Source organism: Rhinopithecus bieti, unplaced genomic scaffold, assembly GCF_001698545.2.
Source record: "Rhinopithecus bieti isolate Rb0 unplaced genomic scaffold, ASM169854v2 scaffold_41644, whole genome shotgun sequence".
NCBI classification, from domain to species: Eukaryota; Metazoa; Chordata; class Mammalia; order Primates; family Cercopithecidae; genus Rhinopithecus; species Rhinopithecus bieti.
This window is the reverse complement of record NW_016817838.1, coordinates 19,876-45,197: the sequence shown is the minus strand read 5'-3', so window position 1 is coordinate 45,197 and position 25,322 is coordinate 19,876. Positions and strand designations below refer to the sequence as shown.

General features: G+C 41.8%; 1 protein-coding gene across 1 annotated transcript in view; it reads left to right on the top strand.

Annotated features, from left to right (window-relative positions):
* The window catches only part of MACF1 (microtubule actin crosslinking factor 1), a gene marked incomplete at its 3' end in the record, with an annotated part of 222,954 nt that overhangs the window by 178,368 nt on the left and 19,264 nt on the right, over positions 1-25,322 (top strand). Inside the window, exons 4-7 of the mRNA XM_017856132.1 lie at positions 949-1,038; positions 3,112-3,207; positions 5,574-5,651; positions 9,188-9,280. Of these exons, the coding sequence (XP_017711621.1) occupies positions 949-1,038; positions 3,112-3,207; positions 5,574-5,651; positions 9,188-9,280 (357 nt within the window). The remainder of the gene's footprint in view (positions 1-948; positions 1,039-3,111; positions 3,208-5,573; positions 5,652-9,187; positions 9,281-25,322) is intronic.

Sequence of the window (25,322 nt, the reverse complement as noted above, 5' to 3'; positions counted from 1 at the left end):
CTTAGAGATATGCGAGATGGATAACATATTAAACATTTAGTACCATGTTTGATATTAACCATACTTTCTCCCAAAGTGAGATCTGTTTTTCCATAGTTTCAATTTTAAAGTTAATTCAAATTTCCCACAAAGAAAATTATTCTCAAATTCACTATTAGAAATATTTGGTAAGAGAAGGGTTAAATTAGAAGTACACCCCAGGAAACATTGGGTACCTAGCATTTAGTTTCTTTTTGTTTGTTTGTTTGTTTGTTTGTTTTTGAGGCAGAGTCTCGCTCTGTCGCCCGGACTGGAGTGCAGTGGCCAGATCTCAGCTCACTGCAAGCTCCGCCTCCCGGGTTTACGCCATTCTCCTGCCTCAGCCTCCCGAGTAGCTGGGACTACAGGCGCCCGCCACCTCCCCGGCTAGTTTTGTATTTTAGTAGAGACGGGGTTTCACCATGTTAGTCAGGATGGTCTCGATCTCCTGACCTCGTGATCCGCCCGTCTCGGCCTCCCAAAGTGCTGGGATTACAGGCTTGAGCCACCGTGCCCGGCCGCATTTAGTTTCTTTTGCAGCACTCTGGAGGGCTTTTCTGACTCTGGCTGGACTCATCTACCCATCATTTGCCATGCTATTACATTTTGGCTCATAGTAATTCCTGAGGTGCCTCAGGATAATGAAGACTTCCCATGTTCTTGTCCAAACTTTCTAGGACATTGTTGCATGTTGGTTAGAGTGTGTAATAGATCTGGAATCAATTTAAAAAACACACACGTTTCTGGTAAAGTATTATCATTTCACATGTATTTTACTCCAATCTGAAGCTTTCTGAATTTTATTATTTAATTGTTGCTTCCACTTTTAAATTCTTTAATTTGTGTTTACCTAGAACCAGAGATTTTTATGTGGATAGTATAATAATTCAATATCAAATAAAAATCTCTCTGTTTCACTCTCATTCACAGGTCCGCAAGCACATCAATGATCTTTATGAAGATCTGCGGGATGGCCATAACCTGATCTCTCTGTTGGAGGTCCTCTCAGGCATCAAACTGGTGAGCTTCTTCTAATGAATGGCCTCACAATTGTGGCCCCACAAATGACATATTGGTCCATCTCGTTGAGTGCGAGGGCGGCAGCCATCACTGCTTCATCTATTAGGTGGGAGGAAGAAGTAGAAGGAAATGTTAGTGGACTTTATTTCTAACTCAGAATTTACAAATTATATAATTTAAATTGATGTATTATATGTTCTCATTTCTTGAAGTGAGGAATTAGTTATATTCCTTTTATATCTGCATGTTTTGCATTACTTTTCTTTATTTTCTAGATACTAATATTTCAGAAACGGTAGATTCATGTTTAAAGGTTTTTTTAAATTAGGTGTATTTTTTCTTCTTAGAGCTCTAGTCTGTATAGACACCTCTCATTTTCCAATCTATTATGAATTTTTTAAATTTTATGTATTCAGCTAAAGACATGAAGTTTACATTTAAAAGGCCAGGTGTTTGAAGTTATTTTTTTCCAAATCATCTCACTTTCTCCCTTCTGTGATTCATTGAGTCTCACAGATTTGGAGAGCTGCCGAAGTTGCTGTCTGAGCGTAGCCCTGGATATAGAACATCTGGGGTCCTTGAATAATTAATATGCCTGCTTCTTCCCAAAATGTTTTAACATTGATTATGGGAAACACCTACGTATCTGAGGGCAAATCCTGTCTGAGCTTCTTGTCTTGCCAAATGATAGTTCTTCTACTTGCTTTCAGGGATGGAAATCACCCACTTGTAGGCCTACTGTTTTCTATATTTAAGCCTAATGGGAGCAGGTGATTCCATATAGTTCATATTCTTTCTCTCATGCCATAGACAACATAATTTTCATTTAGAAAAGTCCAGGGTTGCCGGGCGCGGTGGCTCAAGCCTGCCTAATCCCAGCACTTTGGAGGCCGAGACGGGGGATCACGAGGCGTCAGGGAGATCGAGACCATCCTGGCTAACACGGTGAACCCCCGTCTCTACTAAAAAGCTACAAAAAACTAGCCGCGGCGAGGTGGCGGCGCTGCTATCCCAGCTACTCGGAGCTGAGGCAGGAGAATGCATAAACCCGGGAGCGCGAGCTTGCAGTGAGCTGAGAACGGCCACTGCACTCCAGCCTGGGCCGACAGAGCGAGACTCCGTCTCAAAAAAAAAAAAAAAAAAAAAAAAAAAAAAAAAAAAAAAAAAGAAAAGTCCAGGGTTGAATACTGGAAATATCTGTGGAGAAATAGAGAACTGAAGAGATGTATAGCTCAAGTAGTCTGTGAAGACCGGCCCACTCCCTGCCTTTCTTAGTCATTGTTTGTTGTGTTTAAGTAACAGAATTTGGCACATTTGATTTTACTGCTTAAGTGATATTCAGCTCCTTCTAGGATTGGGGCTTGGCTTCCCCTGGGCCCTTTGTTTTGGTTTTGTATCTTTTTTTTTGCCTTGCAGTAGAATTAATTATATATTTTTTAATGGCCTAAAATTGACAGAAGCTTTTGTTAGCATAGCCGGCACATTTAATTTCTAGTTCTTGCTCTCTGGCTCACATTTGTAAATCTAATAAGTAATCAGAATTTTACTTCTATTGTGCTGGACTTTATTCTTCACCACTCACAAAGTTATATTTTGGGCAATGTGTCTGGTACATTTAATGAATTTGTAATGATCTGATATTGAAAAGTGATCTCTTTCGGTTGTATTGCTTATGTAATAAGTTGAAACTACTTCAATCTAATTTCTTTTCCTAACCTTTGAAAACCTTTAGGTGTTTGTGGAGATACTGATAGGATATCATCTCTTCACCAAAAAAACCATCCAGATATCTCTCTGACAGTTATTGTCACCATGTTTTTTCCCATAGTTGACTTAGAAAAGCAGAAAGGGTAGGAGGCCAAGGAGAATTGAAGATGTGTTTCATCATAAGAAGTGTTCAGTGTAACCATCTGCTCTGATTTTGATTTAGTTTTATATCTTTTTCAGAGGTGGGAGGGTATTTTCATATTTGTTTTTCCTTTTTTTAAAAATGTTGCATTCATTTCCTTTCCATCTTTTTGTTGTGAATTTCTTGTTCCTCTGTTGTGTCTTTGCCTTGGTTGGTGGCCAAAGGAGCCAGCAGGGCTGAAGACCCTCCGTCTGGTGAGCATGCCCTCCTGGCGCCATACAAACAACGAGGAGCAGGAGGAGGAAGATGATGATGATGTAGTAGGTCCTCCTGGGGATGCCAGCATCCCAGCTGGCACTGCTGGCACTGCAGGGCCATCAGAGAGTCTGAGGTTCTCAAGGTCTCCAAGTAGTTCAGTTTTACCGTTTGCCACCTTCTCATTTCACCTGGGAATTTGGGTCCCAAAGAAAGTAGTTAAAACTAATTGTACCTTTTGTCACTGTTAGATGCTTGTGGACTGGGAATTGTTTTTCTTAGCTGAGAAGGGGTGGCACAAAAAGAATAATGGTTTTTGGAGGTGTCAAGTTCCCTTCTGACCTGGAGATCCATAGGTTTCTGGTGGCCTTGCTGTGTTTTCTGAGTGCAGATTGCAGAATTGTGGAAAATTTAGTTGACAGCATGACAATTAATTGCTCACAGCTCCACGGTCCAGACTAACTGGTACTCTCCACCTCTCTGGCCTCTAGGTTCTCATCATACACCCTGTCATTTGTTTTCAAAACAGCCTGTTTGCAAACTCACTGCATGGAGATACTCTGGCTTTGCTCAATAATATCTAGTTGCTATAGAGGACAGAGATTTAACTTGCATGTTCTTAGGGTATTTATTTTTGGTGGGGGGTACATAAGAGTAAAGATTAGAGTATAAGAGGAGTACATTCTGCCTGCAGGTCCTAAATTATAGTCCAAAATCTTTTTCCAGAAACAAGAATTAGGCAATATCCTCGTTCTCTGTCCTCTTAAAATCACTTTAAAAATACCTTTTGTCTCCCTTCTCGTTGCCTTAGAATCTTCCATTTTATAGGCACTATCATCTTCTAGCCATATTCACAATTAGTTGAGCTGAAATGACTGAGAAAAGGTTCTTACTAAAAAGATTTTTCTTAAACCTTTGACTGAAGAAGTTATCCTGTGCCCAGAGAGGCCTTGACATCTCTGTGTACAGATTCTCCTATTTGAGAAGTGTTGCTTAGAAGTGTTGGAGAGTGCCCAGAAGATGCTTCCATCTTTATCTCTCCATGTTTAGGCTACTTTTTGCCCATTTTAATTTGGAGCAATGTTTTTCTCTGTGCAGACACCCGCAACAGAGCTACCTTGTATTTTATCAGCCTTTAATTAGTGCCAATTTGACACTTACAAAAAAGTGGATATAACATAGAGTGATACTTCAGTCCAAATTTTAGCAAAATAAAAGCAACATTAGAAAGTAAGCAGAAAAAAATGTTCTAGGGGTAGATATCCCTTTCTGCGATACTCAGTAGGCAAAGAGACTGCATTCACTTTCTGACTGGTAATAGTTGAGCCTTGGACAGGGTACCAGAGGCACTGGATAGAGATGGGCTTCTCTCCAATGGGTTGTATGACATCTGGGATTGAATGACTGGCATAACTTTCTCAGGAGTAATTATGTTGACAGCCCTACACTATCAAAGTTTTGTTTGCTCTGGGTATTTCATGCTGGGGTAAAGGGTGCCCTTCAGTGACAGCTATGTTCCTGGGAAACTGGTTACTTCCTAATTTTTGCCTCCCATTTTGGATTTTTTCACTTGTTTCTTGAGTATATGTAACTTCTCATTTCCTATGGTTAAAAATCAGCTATCTGGTTTTTGTTTTGTTTTGTTTTGTTTTGTTTTGTTTTTTGAGGTAGAGTCTCACTTCATCTCCCAGGCTGGAGTACAGTACATGATCTTGGCCCACTGCAACTTCGACCTCCTGGGTTTAAGCGATTCTTGTGCTTCAGACTCCCAAGTAGCTGGGATTACAGGCATGTGCCACCATGCCTGGCTAATTTTTGAGGAGCCAATGAAGAGATGGGGTTTCACCACGTTGGCCAGGCTTGTCTCGAACTCCCGGGCTCAAGCAGTCCTCTTGCCTCGGCCTCCCAAAGTGTTGGGGTTATAGGTGTGAGTCACTGCACTTGGCCAAAAATTGGCTATCTTGAGCTCCTTTTGCCATGTTTGTAATAAGGTTGACTCCATCTATTACTGTGCAATATGTAATTGGGACTTTCCACCCTTTCTCTATGATAGCATTTAACTGTGATTTTAGGAGCCATAGAGCCAAACTCTGTTCCCATTAACCTCACATCCAGAATCGAGTTCTGCCACATGTGACTGCAGATGAACCTGAACAGAAGCTGTGGCATTGATTCAGCATTAGTGGTCAAACAGTATTCTGTGTTTGCGAGATGTGTAGTGGTACACAAGGCATTTTGGGGACCTCAGAGAGCCTGGTCGAAACACGTACAGGCCTGGTCTTAGGGGGTGCTTTATGTAATGCTCCCACGCCTGGCTTCTACTGTGAGGAATTCTTGTGTGGTCCTTTAGTCCTTGAAATAAAAGAGAAAGGGTCTGTATGGTTAAATTGTGTAGCCAGAATTAACATCCCTTTTGTTTGTTTGTTTGCAGCCCCGGGAGAAGGGCAGGATGCGTTTTCATAGGCTGCAGAATGTGCAGATTGCCCTGGACTTCCTAAAGCAGCGACAGGTAAGACCATCACATGCTTTCCCCATTCTTCTAGGCTGTGTTGGCATTGGGGCCCTATTTAGAGAGTTTTTTTTTTTTTTTTTTTTTTTTTTGAGACGGAGTCTTGCTCTGTCACCCAGGCTGGAGTGCAGTGGCGCCATCTCGGCTCACTGCAAGCTCCGCCTCCTGAGTTTACACCATTCTCCTGCCTCAGCCTCCCGAGTAGCTGGGACTACAGGCGCCCGCCATCTTGCCCAGCTAGTTTTTTGTATTTTTAGTAGAGACGGGGTTTCACCGGGTTAGCCAGGATGGTCTCGATCTCCTGACCTCGTGATCCGCCCGCCTCGGCCTCCCAAAGTGCTGGGATTACAGGCTTGAGCCACCGCACCCGGCCTATTTAGAGATGTTTTTAGTGCCCCTTGTAAGCTCTTAGTAAATGCTAAATCTGATTGACCCACTTCTGAGTCTTAACTTGCTAGCGAGCAATTGTATTCTGGTTAGAGAAATCATTCAGTACTCCTTACACAGAATTTGTGACCTCCTTGAGAGGAAGAATGTTCACAGAGAAGAACATGATGATAAAGATGGAGTTTTGTGGACCCACTTTAGGTGGGGGTCAAAATGAAGATGAAAAATAAACTAGAAAAGAGATGGAAAAGAGGTGTAGCATCCAGGAAGAGAGAGGACCAAATTGGTATATCACGGTGAAAATGAGATAAGGGGGTGGTGTGGATTGTTGAATGCCACATCAGATCTGAGAAAAAGTCTAAGTTGTTAAGCATTGATAACTTAATTGAGCAGTTTAATACAGGAGAAAGATATTTAGAGTATAGTAGACCTAGATATATGAAGGGAGAAATAAGTTTTTCCTTCCCTAGATGAGGAAGACAACAACCCATTTTTAGACATAGGAAGAGGAGCCAATGAAGAGAGTAAGATTGAAAATGAGCATGAGGAGGAGTATTAGTAGTCATAGAACGTTTCACCGAGAAGATACCTTAACGTTATACTAGTCCAGTTTCTTCTTATAGATAAAGAGACTGAGACCCGGACTGGTAAATGACCTGCCTCAAATCACAAGTCAGAGCAAAGCTGGGACTTTAACTCAGGCCTTCTGACATGCAGTTTAGTGCACCTTCCACTATCCATGCTGCTTTCTACACAGCACCCTTCCTCCTTTGCTTCCTAACTGAGGGAACCAAATCCAGGGATTGATGGATGAGAAGCAGAGCACAACTGGTGTGGCCATCTTTGAAAAAGAAAAGAAAAACATCTCTTCTTCTGAGAGACAAGGAGAATGACAGAGGGAGGGGTGAAGATACAGAGATGGTTTGTGGTAGAAAGAAGATGGATGAGGGAGTCAAAGAGTTCATCTGCTTAGAGTGAGCCGTATGGAAAATATTTGGGATATCTAGGGTTGCCAAGCAACAACAGGGTCAACATGACATTAAATGGTATGCGTATTTTTGGAGTCAGTTCATTTTTGTCACTCTTATCAGTAATTCTCATTAACTTAGAAAATTCTCTGTTTGCTCTCATAACAATTTACTTCTGATATAACATTTCTTACTTTCTTGTTGTTTCTCTGTTTGCTCCAATGCATTGTAGGCTCTGTGAGGACGGGGAATAAGATCTTAACATTTTACCTTCATCTGTCATAATGAATGGTCCTCAATTGGCACTTAATAAATATTTGCTGAAATAAATTGATAAATGAAAGGTGGTAGGAGAAGTGGAGGTTGCTGGGAGAAAGCAGCATTGAAATGGCTGTGTGTGGAGCTAGAGGAAAAGGGTGGGGCCCTTACTGGGCAGGGTTTATGAGAAGAATTGATTAGCTAGAAGTCTAAATCAGGACAAAAAGTGACTTTGGTTACTATGATAGAATGAAAACGTGGCCAAGTAAGAACAGTGGATTCAAAGAAGGGCAGGGAGATTGCTAGAGCAGTTCTTGGTAATGGGAAAGTCCAAGATGTAGCTGTGCAGATGGAAAAATAAAAAGTCATCAGAATTCAAAAGGCAGGCAATTTGTGCAGATAGGGTAATATTTGGGACAACAATATAAATGCTAAATTTCCAGGAAAGATGGTAGATGATGAGGCAGGAAAAGAGAATAGGTGCTAGGTACTGAGGTCATTGAGAAAAAGGTTAGCAGAGATTAGAAGGTGGTTTGGCCAAAGGTGGTAGACTTCACAATGAAAGGGGAAAGCGCTAACAGAGGTAGGTCTGAGGAATGTGGACTTGGCTGGTACTGGTAACCCACCAACTGTCGACTGTTGGTGACTAGGAAAACTAAATTCTTGGGGAGGGGACAGGTTTTCCCACTTCTACCCCACTCCCACCATATAGAAGAGGAGACGAAGATACAGAAAAGGGAAAGAACTTGCTCAGATGTAAGGGAGAAATGAGGCTTCCATTTGAGAAGGTCACTAGGGTCCTTTTGAGATACACAAGTTTCAGTTCAATAGAAGAGATAAAGGGAGGACAGCTGAAGGAGACTGTGTCACAGGACTCTGAGGGTATGATAGAGGAGGCTAACAGAGGTGAAGTAGAAGTAGGGTGGTTTGCCCAGGATACTCCCAGTTTTAAAGTTTTAAAGTTTTAAAGTTCCACATCCCAGGCAATTCCTCAGTTCCCAGCACACTGGGGCAGTAAGTCAGCCTGGGGAGAGGGTGTGTCAGGGCACATTGTGTTGCGGGGATGAGATTTTAGGAGTAAAGCAGGTGCTGCGGGAGGCATGGCGGTATGGATATCTGTGACAAATGGAGGTGAGAGCAGGCCAAAGACTGGTGAGAGAAGAGAGGCATCTCTGTTTTTTGTCTTTCTCTCTCAGAACCTTAAAAAAAAAAAAAAAGGCAAAAAAGAAAGAAATCTTGGACCTGATGGCAATAAAAAAGTCACCCACAATACCTTGTGCTTGTGAGGTTGCTTTTCTGGTGAGAATGCAAAATGGCATAGCCACTCTGATGACTTCTTATAAAGCTAATCATATATCATATAACCCAGCAATCCCACTCCTAGGAATATGCCCTAAAGAAATTACTATGCTCACACAAAAACCTGCACATGAATATTCATAATTGCCAAAAACTAGAAATAGTTCACATACCCTTCAATGGATAAATGGGTGAACAAAGAGTAGCATATCTCTATAATGGAATACTACTCAGTGATCAAAAGGAGCAAACTGTTGATTCATGCAACAACTTGGATAGGGATCTCAAGGGCATTATGCTGAGAGAAATAAAAAGTCTGTTTCAAAATGTTGCATGCTGCACTCTGGAAAAAGCAAAACAAGGGATCAGGATCATATCAGTGGTTGTCAGGAATTAGGGGTGAGAGTTGGGTTTAACTACAAGGAGGGGGCCAGCACAGGGGATCTTTTTGGGGTGATGAAAGTGTTTTGTGGTGGTAGTTGCATGAATCTATACATGTGTTGAAACTCATAGAACTGTACACCAAAAAAGAAATCGGTTTAACTATAAATTAATAATGAAATGATGCAAAATTTAATCAAAACAAAAAGTCCTCTCTGAGTCTTGCTTTTGTTTCTTTTTCAGGTGAAACTAGTGAATATTCGCAATGATGACATCACAGATGGCAACCCCAAGTTGACCCTAGGTCTGATCTGGACCATTATTTTGCATTTCCAGGTAGGGTATGTGAAGTTTGGGATTCCTGCTGCTTGATTTGGACATGGCCTAGAAAGTTGCACTGCCTTGCACAGACAGCATTGAGCCTTCCTTCTCTCTATATGGCAGTGAACAAAGGTGGATGGGAGTTGGAAAGGAAAATTAAGATTGGTCTGGAGACAAGCTGTTGTATCGTAAACCCAAAACTTTCTAATTATTTGCTTAATGAAATGGAGGGATTTTTTTTTACCCATTTGTGGTTTGGCCCTGTCCTCAGCAGTCTGATTATTAGAGGTCTGTTTGCTCAGCTGAATCAAAATGAGGCTCTTGAAGGACTCAGAATATGAGGGTTGAGAAAAGCTGTTGGTGTTGATGCTTTAGAAGGGTGGAGTGAAGGTTCATAATCCTGCTCTAATGTAGACTTTTTCTCATCTCTTATAACCTTTAAACAAGCCTCGTTAATTATAATACTTTAGTATCTGGGTTTGTATATGTGCTGGCAAGCACAACCTTGCAGCGGCCATCACACCCAAGAGCATCTTGAATGTTCACATGGTCACATGGCCTTCCTCTTCCTAAGAAGGCAAATCCTTTTTAGATCTGAATTACTCTTGGAAAAGTACAGCCCTATTTTTATAAAAAGGCTGTTCTTTTACATCCCTTTTAGGTCAAAGCTATTTCTCAGATAGCTCTCTGATACCGAGTTGCTGCACATGAGGCTGATGGATTAGAGGGAGCATTTCCTCAGCTAGTGGGAAGAGAAGGCAGGGTCTGACTCCAGGGATGAGGCCAAGGTGACATCCTAGCTGGGGAGTTGGCGCTACCTGCTGGTTAAAGATAGAACAACAGGTGTCCCTGAATTCCTGAGAGAAAAAGCTGAGTGCTTAGCTTGTTTCTTGAGGCTCTAGTTTGGAACCAATGCTGGCAGTCACCAGCATGGATAGGGCTAGGATTGTGTGGTGGTAACATGTATTTTTGTGGAACCACAGAGTATCCTCAGGCAAGCATTGGGCATGGGGATAACCAGGAACATGAACTTGGCAGGTGTGCTTTGGCAGAATGGGAAACTTTGTTGAGCTTTCATGGAGGACTACAGTTATCCCTTTGGAACTCTTCTGAACAGAGGAGCTTTTAGAGAAATTTGTTTGTTTTTTGGCCACAAATCTGCCCTCACTGTGAGTGACCAATGTTAGTCTCATAGATGTGAGGTAAGGAGAATTTATTCACTGTCTGTATTCACCCCAACTACTACAACTAAATTAATTTTTTTCTTTTTTTTTTTTTTTTTTTTTTGAGGGAGTTTCACTCTACTTGCCCAGGCTGGAGTACAATGATGTGTTCTTGGCTGGCTGCAACCTCCACCTCCCGGGTTCAAGCGATTCTCCTGCCTCAGCCTCGCAAGTAGCTGGGATTACAGGCACCTGCCAACACGCCCAGCTAATTTATGCGTTTTTAGTAGAGATGGAGTTTCACCATGTTGGCCAGGCTGGTCTCGAACTCCTGACCTCAGGTGATCCACCTGCCTCGGTCTCCCAAAGTGCTAGGATTACAGGCGTGAGCCACTGCACCAGGCCATAACAAATGTTTAAATAGAAAAAACATTTTGTTTTGCTCTTGTTGCACAGGCTGGAGTGCAATGGCACAGTCTCCATTCACTGCAACCTCCGCTTCCTGGGTTCAAGCGATTCTCCTGCCTCAGTCTTCCGAGTAGCTGGGATTACAGTCATGTGCCACTACACCCGGCTAATTTTGTATTTTTAGTAGAGATGGGGTTTCTCCATGTTGGTCAGGCTGGTCTTAAACTCCCGACCTCAGGTGATCCACCCGCCTCAGCCTCCCAAAGTGCTGGAATTATAGGCATGAGCCACCGTGCCCGGCCAGAAAAAACATTTCCCTGAAGCATTTAAAAATTTTATTTCTTTCTGTTTACTAGTTTTCAGAATAATTAGTTGGTTCCCTAAGATTCTCCAAAGGTGACCAATAATAGTTTCTTTGTTCACCATCATTTTTTTAAATATCACTGTGACTCATGGATTTTTAAACAGACTTAATGTTGTTCCAATCAAATACAGTTATTCTTCTTCTTAATAAAATCAAATAGCTCCATCTTTGGCTGGAAAGAGGCTTTCACGTTGACTCTGAGTCCTTTGGCATGACCACAGTGGTCTTTGATAATTTCCTTTGTTTCTTGTGTGATGAGGTGTTCCAGACTCTTTTTTTATATTTTCTATCCCAAGCCTGAAATTCTTAATTTCTCCTAGGAACTGGTTCTCTATTTATTGACCACAGTCTGAATGCTCCTAGGTTGCGCATTATTTCTTTCTTTCTTTCCTTTTTTTTTTTTTTTTTTTGAGGCAGAGTTTTGCTCTTGTTGCCCAGGCTGGAGTGCAATGATGCCATCTTGGCTTACCGAAACCTCTGCCTCCCGGGTGCAAGCGATTCTCCTGCCTCAGCCTCCCAAGTAGCTGGGATTACAGGCGTGTGCCACCACACTCAGCTAGTTTTTTTATTATTAGTAGAGATGGGGTTTTACCATGTTGGCCAGGCTGGTCTCAAACTCCTGACCTCAGGTGATCCACCTGCCTCGGCTTCTCAAAGTGCTTGGATTACAGGCGTGAGCCACCACGCCCGGCCGATTGCCCATTATTTCTAGGCTTTTTCTATGGACAGAACTAGGCAATACTTGTATTATCTCTAAACAACAACAACAACAACAACAAGAAACCAAGCAAACAAACAAACAAAAAAACCCCATGAATTTGTGCTGGTATTTCAAATTCAAATTTAGGATTGCAGGGTTTTATTTAACTTATTTGACTTTATATTTCTATCTTTTTTTTTTCTTATACTGAAAATCTTGATCTTAACAGTAATGTTGTTACCTACTCTTTTCCTACACACACAGAGATCTGTAAAGTCGTATGTATTACTTGTAATATATTTGAATCCAAGTAACAATGTGAATGTTATTGTTAGCAGTATGATTACTTAGAATTTTATTATTGCATTGCAGTTCTTTTTGTCCTTAGTGTATATTTTCTAAGGATGTGCAAATAATTATATTTTATTTCATTTATTATTTTGAAAAAGTAGATGAGGGTCTCACTATATTGCCCAGGCTAATATTGAATTCCTGGGCTCAAGTCATCCTCCTCCCTCAGCCTCCTAAAGTGCTGGAATTATAGGCATGAGCCACTGGGGCCAGCCACAAATTACTATATTTTAAAGTCACTTGAAATAATTTATCTCTGTTGTTGTTAAGCCACAAATTCAATACACAATTAAGGTTCATTTGTTTTTATTTGCTTTCAGTTCTAGGGGGTTGCTTTTTTCCTTTCAATTTTACCTTACGTTATGTAGATCATTTACATTGTTCCAAAGGGAAATTTTAAAAAGTTAAATACAAATTGTGTTCAGAGAAGTCTAGCTTCCATCTCTGCTCCCTCCATTCTGTATCTTCCCTTTCTCAGTAGTTAGCTAAATGTTTTAAAACACCTTTTTGGTTATAATTTCTATTGTTTGTTTATTTTAGGAAAACGCTGTCATTAAAAACAACTTTACTGAGGTGTAACTTATATACCATCAAATCAACTTATTTTCCTTGTGTAATTTAATGATTTTTATGAGTTGTACAACCATCACCATAATCTAGTTTGGGGACATTTTCATCATCCAAATAAGATCCTTCTTGTTCATTTACACTTACTGCCCATTTTCATCACCAGCCTCAGGCAGCCACTAACTTATTTTCTATTTTAATAGATTCACCTATTCTGGACATTTCATATAAATGGAATCCTATGATAGATGGTCTTTTGTATCTGGCTTTTTTCACTTAGCATAATATTTTTTGGTTCATCCATGTTGTGGCACATATCAGTACTTCATTCTTTTTTTATTGCTGAATACTCTGTTGTATGGATATGTCATGTATTTTGTTTAAATATTAAGTCAGTTGATAAACATTTGAGTGGTTTTCACTTTTCCTCTTTTTTTTTTTTTTTTTTTTTGAGACGGAGTCTCGCTCTGTGGCCCAGGCTGGAGTGCAATGGCCAGATCTCAGCTTACTACAAGCTCTGTCTCCCGGGTTTACACCATTCTCCTGCCTCAGACTCCCGAGTAGCTGGGACTACAGGCGCCCGCCACCTCGCCTGGCTAGTTTTTTTGTATTTTTTTAGTAGAGACGGGGTTTCACCGTGTTAGCCAGGATGGTCTCGATCTCCTGACCTCGTGATCCGCCCGTCTCGGCCTCCCAAAGTGCTGGGATTACAGGCTTGAGCCACCGCGCCCGGCCCCACTTTTTCACTATTATAAATAAAGTTGATATGTATTCATACCATACCAATCTATGTGGGTTTATGTTTTCATTTCTCTTGTGTATACATGTATATACCTAGGAATGGGATTTCTTGATTGTACAGTAAGCATGTTTAACTTTTAAAGAAACTGCCAAATTGTCTTCCAAAATGGCGTATCATTTTACATTCCTACCAGCAATGTATGTGGTTTTCTGTGTCTTCACATCCTCACCAGTATTTATTGTCTGTTGTAGATTATAGCCATCACAGTGAGTGTGAAATTGTATCTCTTTGTGGTTTTAGTTTGCAGGAAAATGTATTATTTAATTGAATTCCACAAACATTGACTGGGAATCGGTTATGAGCAAGGTCTTAGGTAGAGTCTACAGAAGATAGACGGCTGAGTGCAGTGGCTCACACCTGTAATACCAGCACTTCGGGAGGCCTAGGTGGGCAGATCACTTGAGGTCAGGAGTTCAAGATCAGCCTGGCCAACGTGGTGAAACCCCATCTCTACTAAAAATACAAAAATTAACCAGGTATGGTGGCACACGCCTGTAGTCCCACCTACTCAGGAGGCTGCAAAGCATGAGAATCACTTGAACCCGGGAGGTGGAGGCTGCAGTGAGCCGAGATTGTGCCACTATACTCCAGCCTAGACTACACGAGACTCCATCTCAAAAAAAAAAAAAAAAAAAAAAGTCTACTACAGAAGATACAAAATTGAACTATATATGGACTATCTAGTTGAACTTTTATTTTTTAGGAGAGTGGGAACAGACATACCATAAAATAACTTGACAGAGGTTTAGAGAATGAGAGAGGTATGGGTTAGGATGATGGGACACAGTATGAACTCAACAGTGGGCAGCAGTTACCAGTAACAACTTATTGTAATTATTAATTGACTTTATAATTTCCAGGGCTTTTGACAGAGTCCACTGTTCTTTTTCCTGTTACCAATTTTACAGAAAGGTAATAGCAACTTTGGCCTAATCTGTCTTCTGCATGCATATTGGCTACCTGCTTTTCTCTGTTATTTCAGCACAGCCAAATGCCTATTTATTTGTCTTCTTGTAGGTGAGGGCACTGCTCCCAGAATATTTTCTCAGTTTTAACTATGAATTCCTTTTCTTTGCCGTCCTGAGGGCTTGGTTTTTGCCTATATTAGCTAAGTGTTCCGGTGTGTGGGGAAAGGGTCTCTGCTTGTAAAACTTTTGATTGACTGATGAAGGATCATGTGGAGTGCCCCCACCCCACACCCCCAGCCTTGTCTTGCATCAGATTTGGCATGGTATGTCTCTTGCTAGTTTATCTGTCATTGTAGTTTTCTAGTCTTTTGTTATTGAACATCTATTGGCTGTTCTCACCAAGAACGTGTGCTATGTAAAGCCAAACGGAAATTAATAGTAGAACTGCTACATGTTAGGGAATCAGCAACGTTGTTATTACGGTCTGTCTCTGTTATTGGTGTTAATGAAGTAGAATAATAATGTACATGTAGACATGGGTGGTAGTTTTCACCTCACAGGAATTATTCAGTTGAAGGAGAAGGGAGAGGCTGGATCCAGATTAAAGATTTGCGCTTGCTGATGAGGCTGGTATTATCGATAACTTAATGCAGAGGTTTATGGTTTCTAAAATGCTTTAACACATTTTTTTTTAATGTGCTAAATGGTAGAGGTTCTTTTAATTTTAATTTGAGTTTTAGTTTTGAAAATCTCAAATACTCGGAAGAGTATATAACAGATCCTTATGTGTGTAGTTACCTTCAGAATTTAACAGGTGTTAATTTTGTTGTGTTTGCTTCAGGGTTTTTTTTCTCTCTTCCTCTTTAAAGCAATAAAACATCTCAGATACATTCAACTTTCTTGCCCTCTCTGCTCCCCAGGTAAATATTATCCTGAAGTTGATGTGTATCATTCCCATACATGCTTCTGTACATTTACAGCAGATGAGGTATTCATAAACAATATGTACTGTTGCTTGTATGTCTTTATATTTGACACACATAGTATCTTTGGTATATCCTTTTTTCCCCTTTTTTCTTTTTTTTTTGAGATGGAGTCTTACTCTGTCACCCAGGCTGGAGTGCAGTGGTGTGATCTCAGCTCACTGCAAGCTCCGCCTCCCGGGTTCATGCCATTCTCCTGCCTCAGTCTCCCAAGTAGCTGGGACTACAGGCGCCCGCCACTTGCCTGGCCAATTTTGTATATTTTCAGTAGAGATGGGGTTTCACCGTGTTAGCCAGGATCTCGATCTTCTGACTTCGTGATCCACCTGCCTTGGCCTCCCAAAGTGCTGGGATTACAGGTGTGAGCCACTGTGCCTGGCCTTCCCCTTTTTTCTTAAACTTTATTTTTGAAGTTTATCTGTATTAATAAAGGGAGACCTGATTTGTTCTTTTTTTTTTTTTCTTGAGACGAAATTTTTCTCTTGTTGTCCAGGCTGGAGTGTAGTGGTGTGATCTCAGCTCACTGCAACGTCTGCCTCCCGGGTTCAGGTGATTCTTCTGCCTTAGCCTCCTGAGTAGCTGGGATTACAGGCATGTGCCACCACACCCAGCTAATTTTTGTATTCTTATTAGAGACAGGGTTTTGCCATTTTGGCCAGGCTGGTCTGAAACTCCTGACGTCAGATGATCCACCTGCCTTGGCCTCCCAAAGTGCTGTGATTACAGGCGTGAGCCCCCGTGCCCAGTCTGATTTGTTCATTTTAACTAATTTAATATGATGTAAGTGGTGACCCCTGTAGCTGTGTAACACATCTATTATTTGTAATATATTATTTAATTGTGTGAATAAAATATTCATTGCCACAGCGAACATCTGTGCATATGCATCCTTGTGCATATAGCAAAGAGGGTTTTGGGATTGATAACTGGACTGAAATTGCTGGGTTACATACTTTCCTTCAATTTGTGTATATTTTGCTGAATTGCTCTCAAAGGTACTGTATGACTTACAGTATTGTATTGGGTAACATTTACTACTATTTGACATATTACATGTTTACTTGTTTATTTGCTACCTGGATGCCCACGTTAGTATGTAAGCTTAACAATGACAGGGATTTTTGTCTCTTTTGTTCTTTTCTTTGCCTGGCATAGAATAGGCAGTCAGTAAATGTTTATTAACTGAATGGATTATTTCATGAATTTGATCTTCTCAAAGCTTTGGAGTAGGTAGACCAGATAAATAGGCTGTAATGCCTGTTTTCTTATGCCCATTTCTCAGATAAGGAAACTGAAACACAGAGACCAACTGACTTTTTTGGGTTACACTCCCAGATATGATTTCTCGTCTTTTGGCTTTGTCCAAGCTTGTTTTAAGGTATGTGTTAAGATTCATAGTTCGTCTAAAAGATACTATAAATTCTTTGTAGTCAGAATCTGACAAAACTAGTTTTCCAACCCTCAAATGTTTGTTAAGTACTAGTGTATGCCTGGCATTTTGAAATTTTCAAAAAACAGGGAGGTCTTAGCTGGCTAGACTTGAGGTTTACATTTTTGTGCACTTCATGGCACTTGGTGCTTGGCATATAGTTGAGGCACCGCTTGTGTTTGTGGAATGAATGAATGAATGAATGAGTTATTTTGCTTTGGAGTCTTTCACTCTGGCTGTCTCTGTGGGAGACCTGTGGGCAGTAAAGAGTTATCTAGAAAATGCCAAAGGAGAAGGCATAAAGAATGTATAGGCCTCAAAGTGTGCTTTCCTAGAAGGCAGCGGGTCTTGTGTTAAGAGACTAGGTTAGAAGAGAAAAGGTCTTGGGGAAAGTGCTTGTAATCAGAGTTAACTTAGTTGAAAATATATCTAATACACATACTGAAAACTATAATTTAGCCTATCTTAAACGTACTGTGAACACTTATATTAGCTTACCATTGAGCATTTGGCCAAAATCATGTAACACAAAGCCTGTTTGATAGTAAAGTGTTGACTGGCTCATGTAATTTATTGAATGCTGTACTGAAAGTGAAAAACAGAATGGTTCTATGAGTACTTGAAGTACAGTTTCTACTGAATGCATATGGATTTCTCTCACCATTGGAAAGTCGAAAAACAAGTTGGACCATTTTAAGTCAGGGACCATCTATATCTTAGGATCCCCCTGGGGGCTGGGGATGTCTTACAACTTTTAGCTCCAGTAATAAATGGGAAGAAAAGAAATTTGCTGTGGGTCAAGTACTGAGCCAAGTACTTTATGGACATTATCTCATTAACTTTGTCTACAAACCCATTAAGTAGGTTGTAGTATGCACATTTTACAACTAAGGAAACTGAACCACTGAAACTAGTTAAGTTACTTAGCTTATGAGCTGGGAAGTTGAACCTAGATCCACCTTACTGAAATCTCTGCTCCTTTCCTAGACCAGTTTTTCTCTGGAGCGGAAGGAAATGAAGGTCTGATTGGTCTGACATATGCAGAATTTAAAAAAAAGACTCACAGAAATAAATTCTCAGAGAAACTCTACAGTAGTAGTAGTCATATTAAGCAGCTATCTCTCTTGCCCCTAAGTTGATCAGTTTCAGGATTTTGGTTTGCTTGTATGTCTTTCATAAAATTCAAGTGCAGCTTAAAGTTTCCATAGTTCCAGGTTTCTTCACTGGAGGAGTGAAGGCCTGGTACCTGCCTAGAGAACTTCATATTGTAATGTCAGATTCTTTGTTAATTAAATGATTTACAATAGCCTGAGTTTCTTTCCCATGCTGTCTTCGCTTATTTCTTGCTATAGTTTGTGATGGCCATAAGATGGTGCTGCAGTTTTGCAGTCAGCCTTAAGGATAAGGCTTAGGGGAGGAACACCTACTGCAGTTGTGAGGCAGATGGGACATCAGGAGGGTCTTAGAAGGGATTGTGTAAAAGCTGTTGCTTTAGGGCTTCTTGTTGCTTTCCTTTTGTGGTCTCTTCCTTTTTTTTTTTAAGGTCTCCAGGAAAGATAGTTAAGGCTATGCTAGTGTAAGTCTTTATGGCTTGCATGGAACCAGGCAGGCTGCTGCTTTCTGCTGTGTGGCCTGGATCCTTTTGGTGTAGAATAAATAACTGCAATAGGAAAGAAACACGTATATAATTTTATTCTCCATTCACAGCCCTTTGGATTGTAGTCTTTTCCCATATAGCAGACACTATAATAAAAAAAAATTGGGGTGGAGGAGTGTTCACTGATACCATAAGGTGATTTTTGAATCCAACTTTTACAATCCGAAATTCAGACTTCCTGCCCTACTGCAATGGGAGTAAAAACCACCTGAGCCTCTTTTTAGCAGCTTCTTCTCTTACTCCGAAATGGCAACAAGTGTTATCTCTTTGATTGAGCTCTTGGTCCATGCAGTCTAATTACCAATTCAGAACAGTGGGGGAACTTCTTATTTTACACAACTGGCAACTGAGTACAGATTTCCACTCCTGCAGTAGTTAGAAGAGAGTAGTTGGGGTTGAAATCAAAAGTCTTAAACTTAACAGAAGTTCATGTTCTGGCTTTGTCACTTACTAGCTGTGTAACCTTGGGCTATTAATCAACTTTCTTAAACCTTAGTTTCTTTTTTCTTTTTTGGAGACAGTCTTGCTCAGTTGGCCAGGCTGGAGTGCAGTGATATATGATCTTGGCTCACTGCAACCTCCACCTCCCGATTCAAGCAATTCTCATGCCTCAGCCTCCTGAATAGCTGGGACTAAGGGCGCACGCCCCTGTGCCCAGCTAATTTTTTGTATTTTAGTAGAGACGGGGTTTCACCATGTTGCCCAGGCTGGTCTTAAACTCCTGAGCTCAGGCAATCCGCCTGCCTTGGCCTTCTAGAGTGCTAGGATTATAGGCGTGAGCCACTGTGCCTGGCCAAACCTCAGTTTCTTTACCCATAAAATATAAAATAATAGTTTTGACCTCATATAGTGACTGTAAGAATTACATGAGAAAGTCCGTGTAAATAACTTTGCACAGTGCTTGGCACACAGCATGTGCAAAAAATATGTTAGATCTTACCAGTGGCAGCATCAATAATTACTATTGAACATTTATGTCAAATATTGTTCATCAGAGACCCTGTTTGTCTGTTGTATTTAGAAGTGGTATTCTTTTTACCAAGCACTCATATACTATACTCAAAACCAACTTCCAGATTTTTCCTGTCTGTGTCATTGGCTGGCAGACTTAACAGATCTTTCTTTTCTTTTATAGGAAAAAGGAGGGAAATAAATGCCCAGAAGGCTAGATCTTTAAAGTCTGTGTTCCTTTTCTTAACTGTAAGAAGAAGGCTCTGGTTTCTTTAGGTTATAATTTGATGAAAATAATTTTATTGTTTTCTGACCTGAAAAAATTCAGAACATGTATATCTGCTTGATATTTTCTTTTGGGCATCTTGGTGCAACACTTCAAATCTATTTCATGTTGTAGTTCGGGAGCCATAATTGCAGCTTCACCAGCCTTGGTTCTTCTTGGCCTGGCCCTTCCCTTCCCTTGCTGGTTAGTACCAGCCAAGCTGGTTTGCTTTTTCCCTCTTTGATACTATTCTCCTCTTCCTTCCTCCACGTTACCTTCTGCCACGGCCTCTCTTCTTTTTCCCTCGCTTTTCAATTTACTCTTACATTTTCCCTCCTCCTCCTGGCCCTGCCTAGTTTCCCCTCCCCTGGTTTCTAGCTCCTTTTTGCTTTCTGTTTGTGTTACTGAGGGCAGTGCTCCAATTACCTCATATTTGGAGAGAGGAAGCTGCAGCCAATCCGGTTTCTGTCTGCTTTTAGGTCAAGTGATTTCTGAACTGCAGTGAGATGCTTTGAATTTGTCTTGTTGCAGCTCTGAGCCTGTAAGATGGCTGTCTGAATCGGCAGCGGCTGGAAGAGACAGAGAGAGGCGGGGAGGGAGGGAGAAGGAATTGGAGGGATTGCCGGCATAGTGCATGTTTTTAAATGTACATGGAATCCGATGAAGCCAAGGTTGGGATTTCTGTGGGATCCCAGGACTGGCTTAGCTGCGTTTTTGCTGAGATTAGGAGAGGAAGGAAATGGGAAATTCACTGGGCTGTTTTAAGGAGCCGAAAGAGTCAATAGCTATTCCTGAGAAGGCTCCCATATCTCCTAAGAAAAGGGTTCGGTTCAAAAGGAGGTGGAGAGGGAAGAAAATCCCTACTCCAGAGGCATCTCACCAGGAAGAAACCTCAGAAGGAACTGAAGTAATTGAAGAGACTGAAACCCTAACGAAGTTAACAGTGAGTCTCCAAAAGGAAGACGGAGTGGGAGGGGTAGAGCATACTCCCCCAGATATTTTGCTGCCTGGGGACTCAGCCCCCAATTCACAGGTAGTCGATCAGGGGATGATAGTACAGGTAAAGGAGAGATTCCAAGGGGAGGTCCAGACTGCCCACCTTTTGTTAGAGAATGAGTCATCAGTTGCTGGAGGGGTCTGGGATTCCCTGGAAGAGGGGATGACTGTCATTGCTCACCTGCTTGATAACCCAGCAGAAAGGAACTGTGAGAAGTCAGTGAGCCAACTGGTGGAATTTCCTAGGACAGCATCCTGCAGCAGCAGGGCTGTGCTGCTGCCTTTGCAAGGAGAGACTGCAGTGGAGAAAGGAAATATTCAGCTTGGGTTTCGGAGCTGTGCTTTGCTTCGGACAGACTACCCCACTGATACAGGAAATCAAGAACAATTTTCAGAGGGCTGGAGTGTGGAGGAAGGAACCAAGAGTGTTTCAGGTGCCCCTCAGACAGGTTCCTGGATTGCAGAATGTTCCGTTTCTTCATCACTACTGGACAAGCCTGGAGGCCAAAGACGCACGGAGCCTTCCCATGTGGGTCTAGTGCCCCTCCAGGATTCCAGACTGCCTACTTCTCAGAGTGATTTGTCTATCAGCGGCGTGACTGTGAGCATTTTGCCCTCCTCCTCTGGCTATGGCAGTGATGGGCCTCACATACACGGGATCCAGCCTAAAGATACAGAACCTGAAAAGAGCTCTACTTCATTCTCAGAAGAGGATGGCACTCTTTCTCTGGAGGCAAGCCACACCCCATCATGGGGTCTGGAAGAGGTAGGTGGGCATGTTCAAGAGAGAATCAAACTGCTGTTTGGAATCTTGGCCCTCAAACATATTAAAGCTGAGTGTAGTGAGCAGTGAGGATGTTGGTGCCTCTCAAACTCACCCCCATGTGAGTTAGTGTCTGCTAGAGCTCAGCAAGCAGAATCTATTTCAGGTCTGCCCCTTGATACTTGAAACCAAGACTTGTCTCTGGGGAATCCCTGATTCTGGGTAGCCAAGCGGCATAATTGCTCGAGCTGTCTGGTGGGATTGTCTCTCGAGGTGCAATGCTAGATAGTACTTACTCTCAGGCAGGTCCGTTTACCAGCTTCCCTGCTACGAGAAGTTGTAGTGTAGCACAAGGGACGATGGGGAAGGGCCTACCTGAATCTCTGGAATAAATCTCTGGAATGAATGTGGAAGGGGTCAGGCAGCTATTGTCAGTGTATTTGCTCTTCCCCACAGGAGAGTGATGTTCTTACTAGAGCTGATGCAATCTCGTCCCCGTGGGGAGATTTCTGACGGCAACCCTCATTCAGTATTTGTATAGGTGGAGAGGGCTCATCCTTCTTTGGTTCCTGATTCCAGGATTAGAGGAGAGGGACAGAGTTATCTGGGGATTAGTCAAGAAAGAGAGAGGGAGGTTAGGGCAGTTTGAAGGTTTAAGGCTAGAAAAGTTTTTTTGTGTGTGATTGGACATATTTAGGGCTTTAATGTGATTTTGTTTTGAGGAATATATTGCATGGATGGTGCTGCTGCTGGTGGTGGTAATGGCAGTTGCTGCGAATGTTTTAAAGGTCAAGGAGCAAGTGAGAATTCAGAGATCTGAACACTGAGATAAGGACTCAGCAAGACCATGGGTAGCACAGCATCTGGCATGTAGGCATGTGATTGTGTAGGTGATCAAAGTTATAATTCACCAATGGCTAAAGAACTTTTACTGGCGTGTTGGCCTCTGCAGCAGAAGAAATAAAAACATTAGGACCTCAAAGTGCAAAAGGTATAAAATGAGGGTAGGGCACTTTCCTTGCCTAGATGTGGGCCACTGATACTGTACAGAGGCCCTGATGTTTGCAGAGCAGGGGTATGGTCCACCTACTGGTGCCCTGCTTATCACTAGCAGCATGAGGCTGAGGATAGATACAAATTCTAAGCTAATCTGTGCCTAAAATTTCCTCTTTGGGGATAAATTTTCCCCACAGACAGCCCCATCTTAATGCCCTCTGTTATTAGAGTTTGGAGACTCCCAACATTTTGAAGAAAAAATGGCCATTGAAAAATGTCTATTTTATGGATGGGCAAGAGGTTTCTTGGGCCTCATATAAAAATGGATATGTGTGTGGGGGGGAATGTGATAGTTGTGTTATGGTAGGAAGGACGGCAGTGAAACTACTGGGATATGGGGTACATGAATGTATTAAGTTATTCTCACATTGCTATAAAGAAATAACCTGAGACTGGGTAACTTACAAAAGTAAAGAGGTTTAATTGGTATACGGTTCTGCAGGCTGTACAGAAAGCATGATGCTGGCATCTGCTCAGCTTCTGAAGAGGCTTCAGGAAACTTACAATCTTGGTGGAAAGCAAAGGTGCAGTAGGCATGTCACTTGTTTAGAGCAGGAACACAAGGTTGTGGACAGGATGTGCCACACACTTTTAGATGACCAAATCCCATGAAAACCCACCCACCCTCATGAGAACAGCACCAAGGGGATGGTGCTAAACCATTCATGAGAAATCCACTTTCATGATTCATGATCCAGTGATCTCCCACCAGGCCCCACTCCCAATATTAGGAATTACAATTCAACATGAGATTTGGTAGGGACACAGATTGAAACCATATCAATGAGTATTTGGGTTTCATCAGATAAAAAAGAATGTCAAAGTAAACTTTTATCTTGTAAATGTTGGAACAGATAGAGTAGTTGGGGGTAAAACCAACTGTGGAACTGATTGTTGTACAATTGGCATTAAAATTGAAATTGTGTAGTCATCATAACATTATAGGACACATGCTTGTAACTGAGTGTGAGATTTTCAGAAATTTGGCATATAAAGTGAGCTCCTAGTAAAATCAATCCTAGATAATAGACCGTAGATAGCAATGGCACCTTTGGGGCTGGATCTCCACACTGGCAAGGGAATGTTGTGCATGAGTCTCTGAGGAGTCTTAAAGAAAAGATTGGTAAGAGAAACCTTTGGACCATGATCTGTAGTGTGACCATATTGGCAGCAGTATGATTCCTTTGCTGTTCAGTATGATTCAAATTGGCATGCGGCATTTTCTGGGTAGCCAACCTCTGCATCTATTCCTTCTACCTTTTCACTGCAGACACAGTTATACTACTTACATATAGCCAAGGCTGAAGAACCTAAGTGACCGAGTCTCAGCTCAGACACCTGGCATATTTCCAGGTTTTGTGTCCATCGTGTGATACAGGGACCACAGACTCACTGTCCTATATGACTGATAAGTAACTTCTCAAGATAAGTGTGACATTCCTTCAGAATGAAAGTCCTTAAGGCCAAGAGGCCACAACTCTCACTAGTCTCTGAAGGAACTGTCTTCAGGGAGCTGCTCCCCTCCCTAACACGCTGTTCACAGGCTTGAGGACAGTAGCAGCCAGAGAGACAGAGAGGGCAACGCATACTGAAACCGATAGGCAGGGCAAGAGCATCTCTGCTGAAAGTGGGAGCGCTGGGAGGACACGGGTCAGAAGAGCAGCTGCTGCTGTTCACACACCAACTCCTGTCTAAACAGAAGACAGCTGGCAGTCCAGTTGAATTGTTTTTTGCTTGCTTTTTTGGTGGTGGTTTTGTTTTTAATATGTCAGAGTAGTAACTCTCCTCAGAAAATAATTGGAGTTCCAACCAGATTCTCTCTTCTGTTGATTAGTCCAGGGCTTGTTGATGAGAGTGAGACCAGGCTATGGATAGACATAAACTTCACCATGGGTTTTGTTGCTTTTTAGGATGGAGAGAAATGGGAACTGATTCTGCTTCTTGCTAGTGTGGGGTTTAGATAGTAGAATATATATGATCTGCTTTTCTATTCACCTAGCATAGTTAATACTTCTTTTGTCAAGAAATAGTTAACACAGAAGCAAGATGACAAGGGTCAGCTGACAAATATGTTTTCAGAATGATAAGTAGACTAGGATTTGGAGCTGGATGGGAACAGGCTAATAGCAATCGCTCTTTGATGTCAGACAAAGACCTTCTTCTCTGGCCTATTTCTTCTCTCAGGACTCCCTATTCCCAACTGCTTTCAATATCCTTACTACTAATACCTGGCTTATTTCAACAAGAAACATTTTTGAAAATCCCTTCCTCCTCCCCATCATGGCTTCTGCTGCCAAGCTCCTGCCCACACTGTTAGCAAATCCCGTTTAACGAAGAATTTGCCTCTATACCAATATACTTTTTTTTTTTTTGACACGGAGTCTGACTGTCGCCGAAGATGGAGTGCAGTGGTGCGATCTCGGCTCACTGCAACCTCTGCCTACTGGGTTCCAGCTATTCTCCTGCCTCAGCCTCCTGAGTAACTGGGATTACAGGCGCCCACCACCACGCCTGGCTGTATACCAGTATTCTTGCCACAACCCTTCGAGTCTCTACAATTTTAGGTGAATAGTCAGATAACACTGGGGCCTAGAAATGATAAGAAAGAAGTTGGTTGGTGTATTATCTTCTGAGCTCAGCCTTTTCAGTTTACAAGTATCCCTCTCCCAGTTTTCCTTTTTAATTATAGGGAGC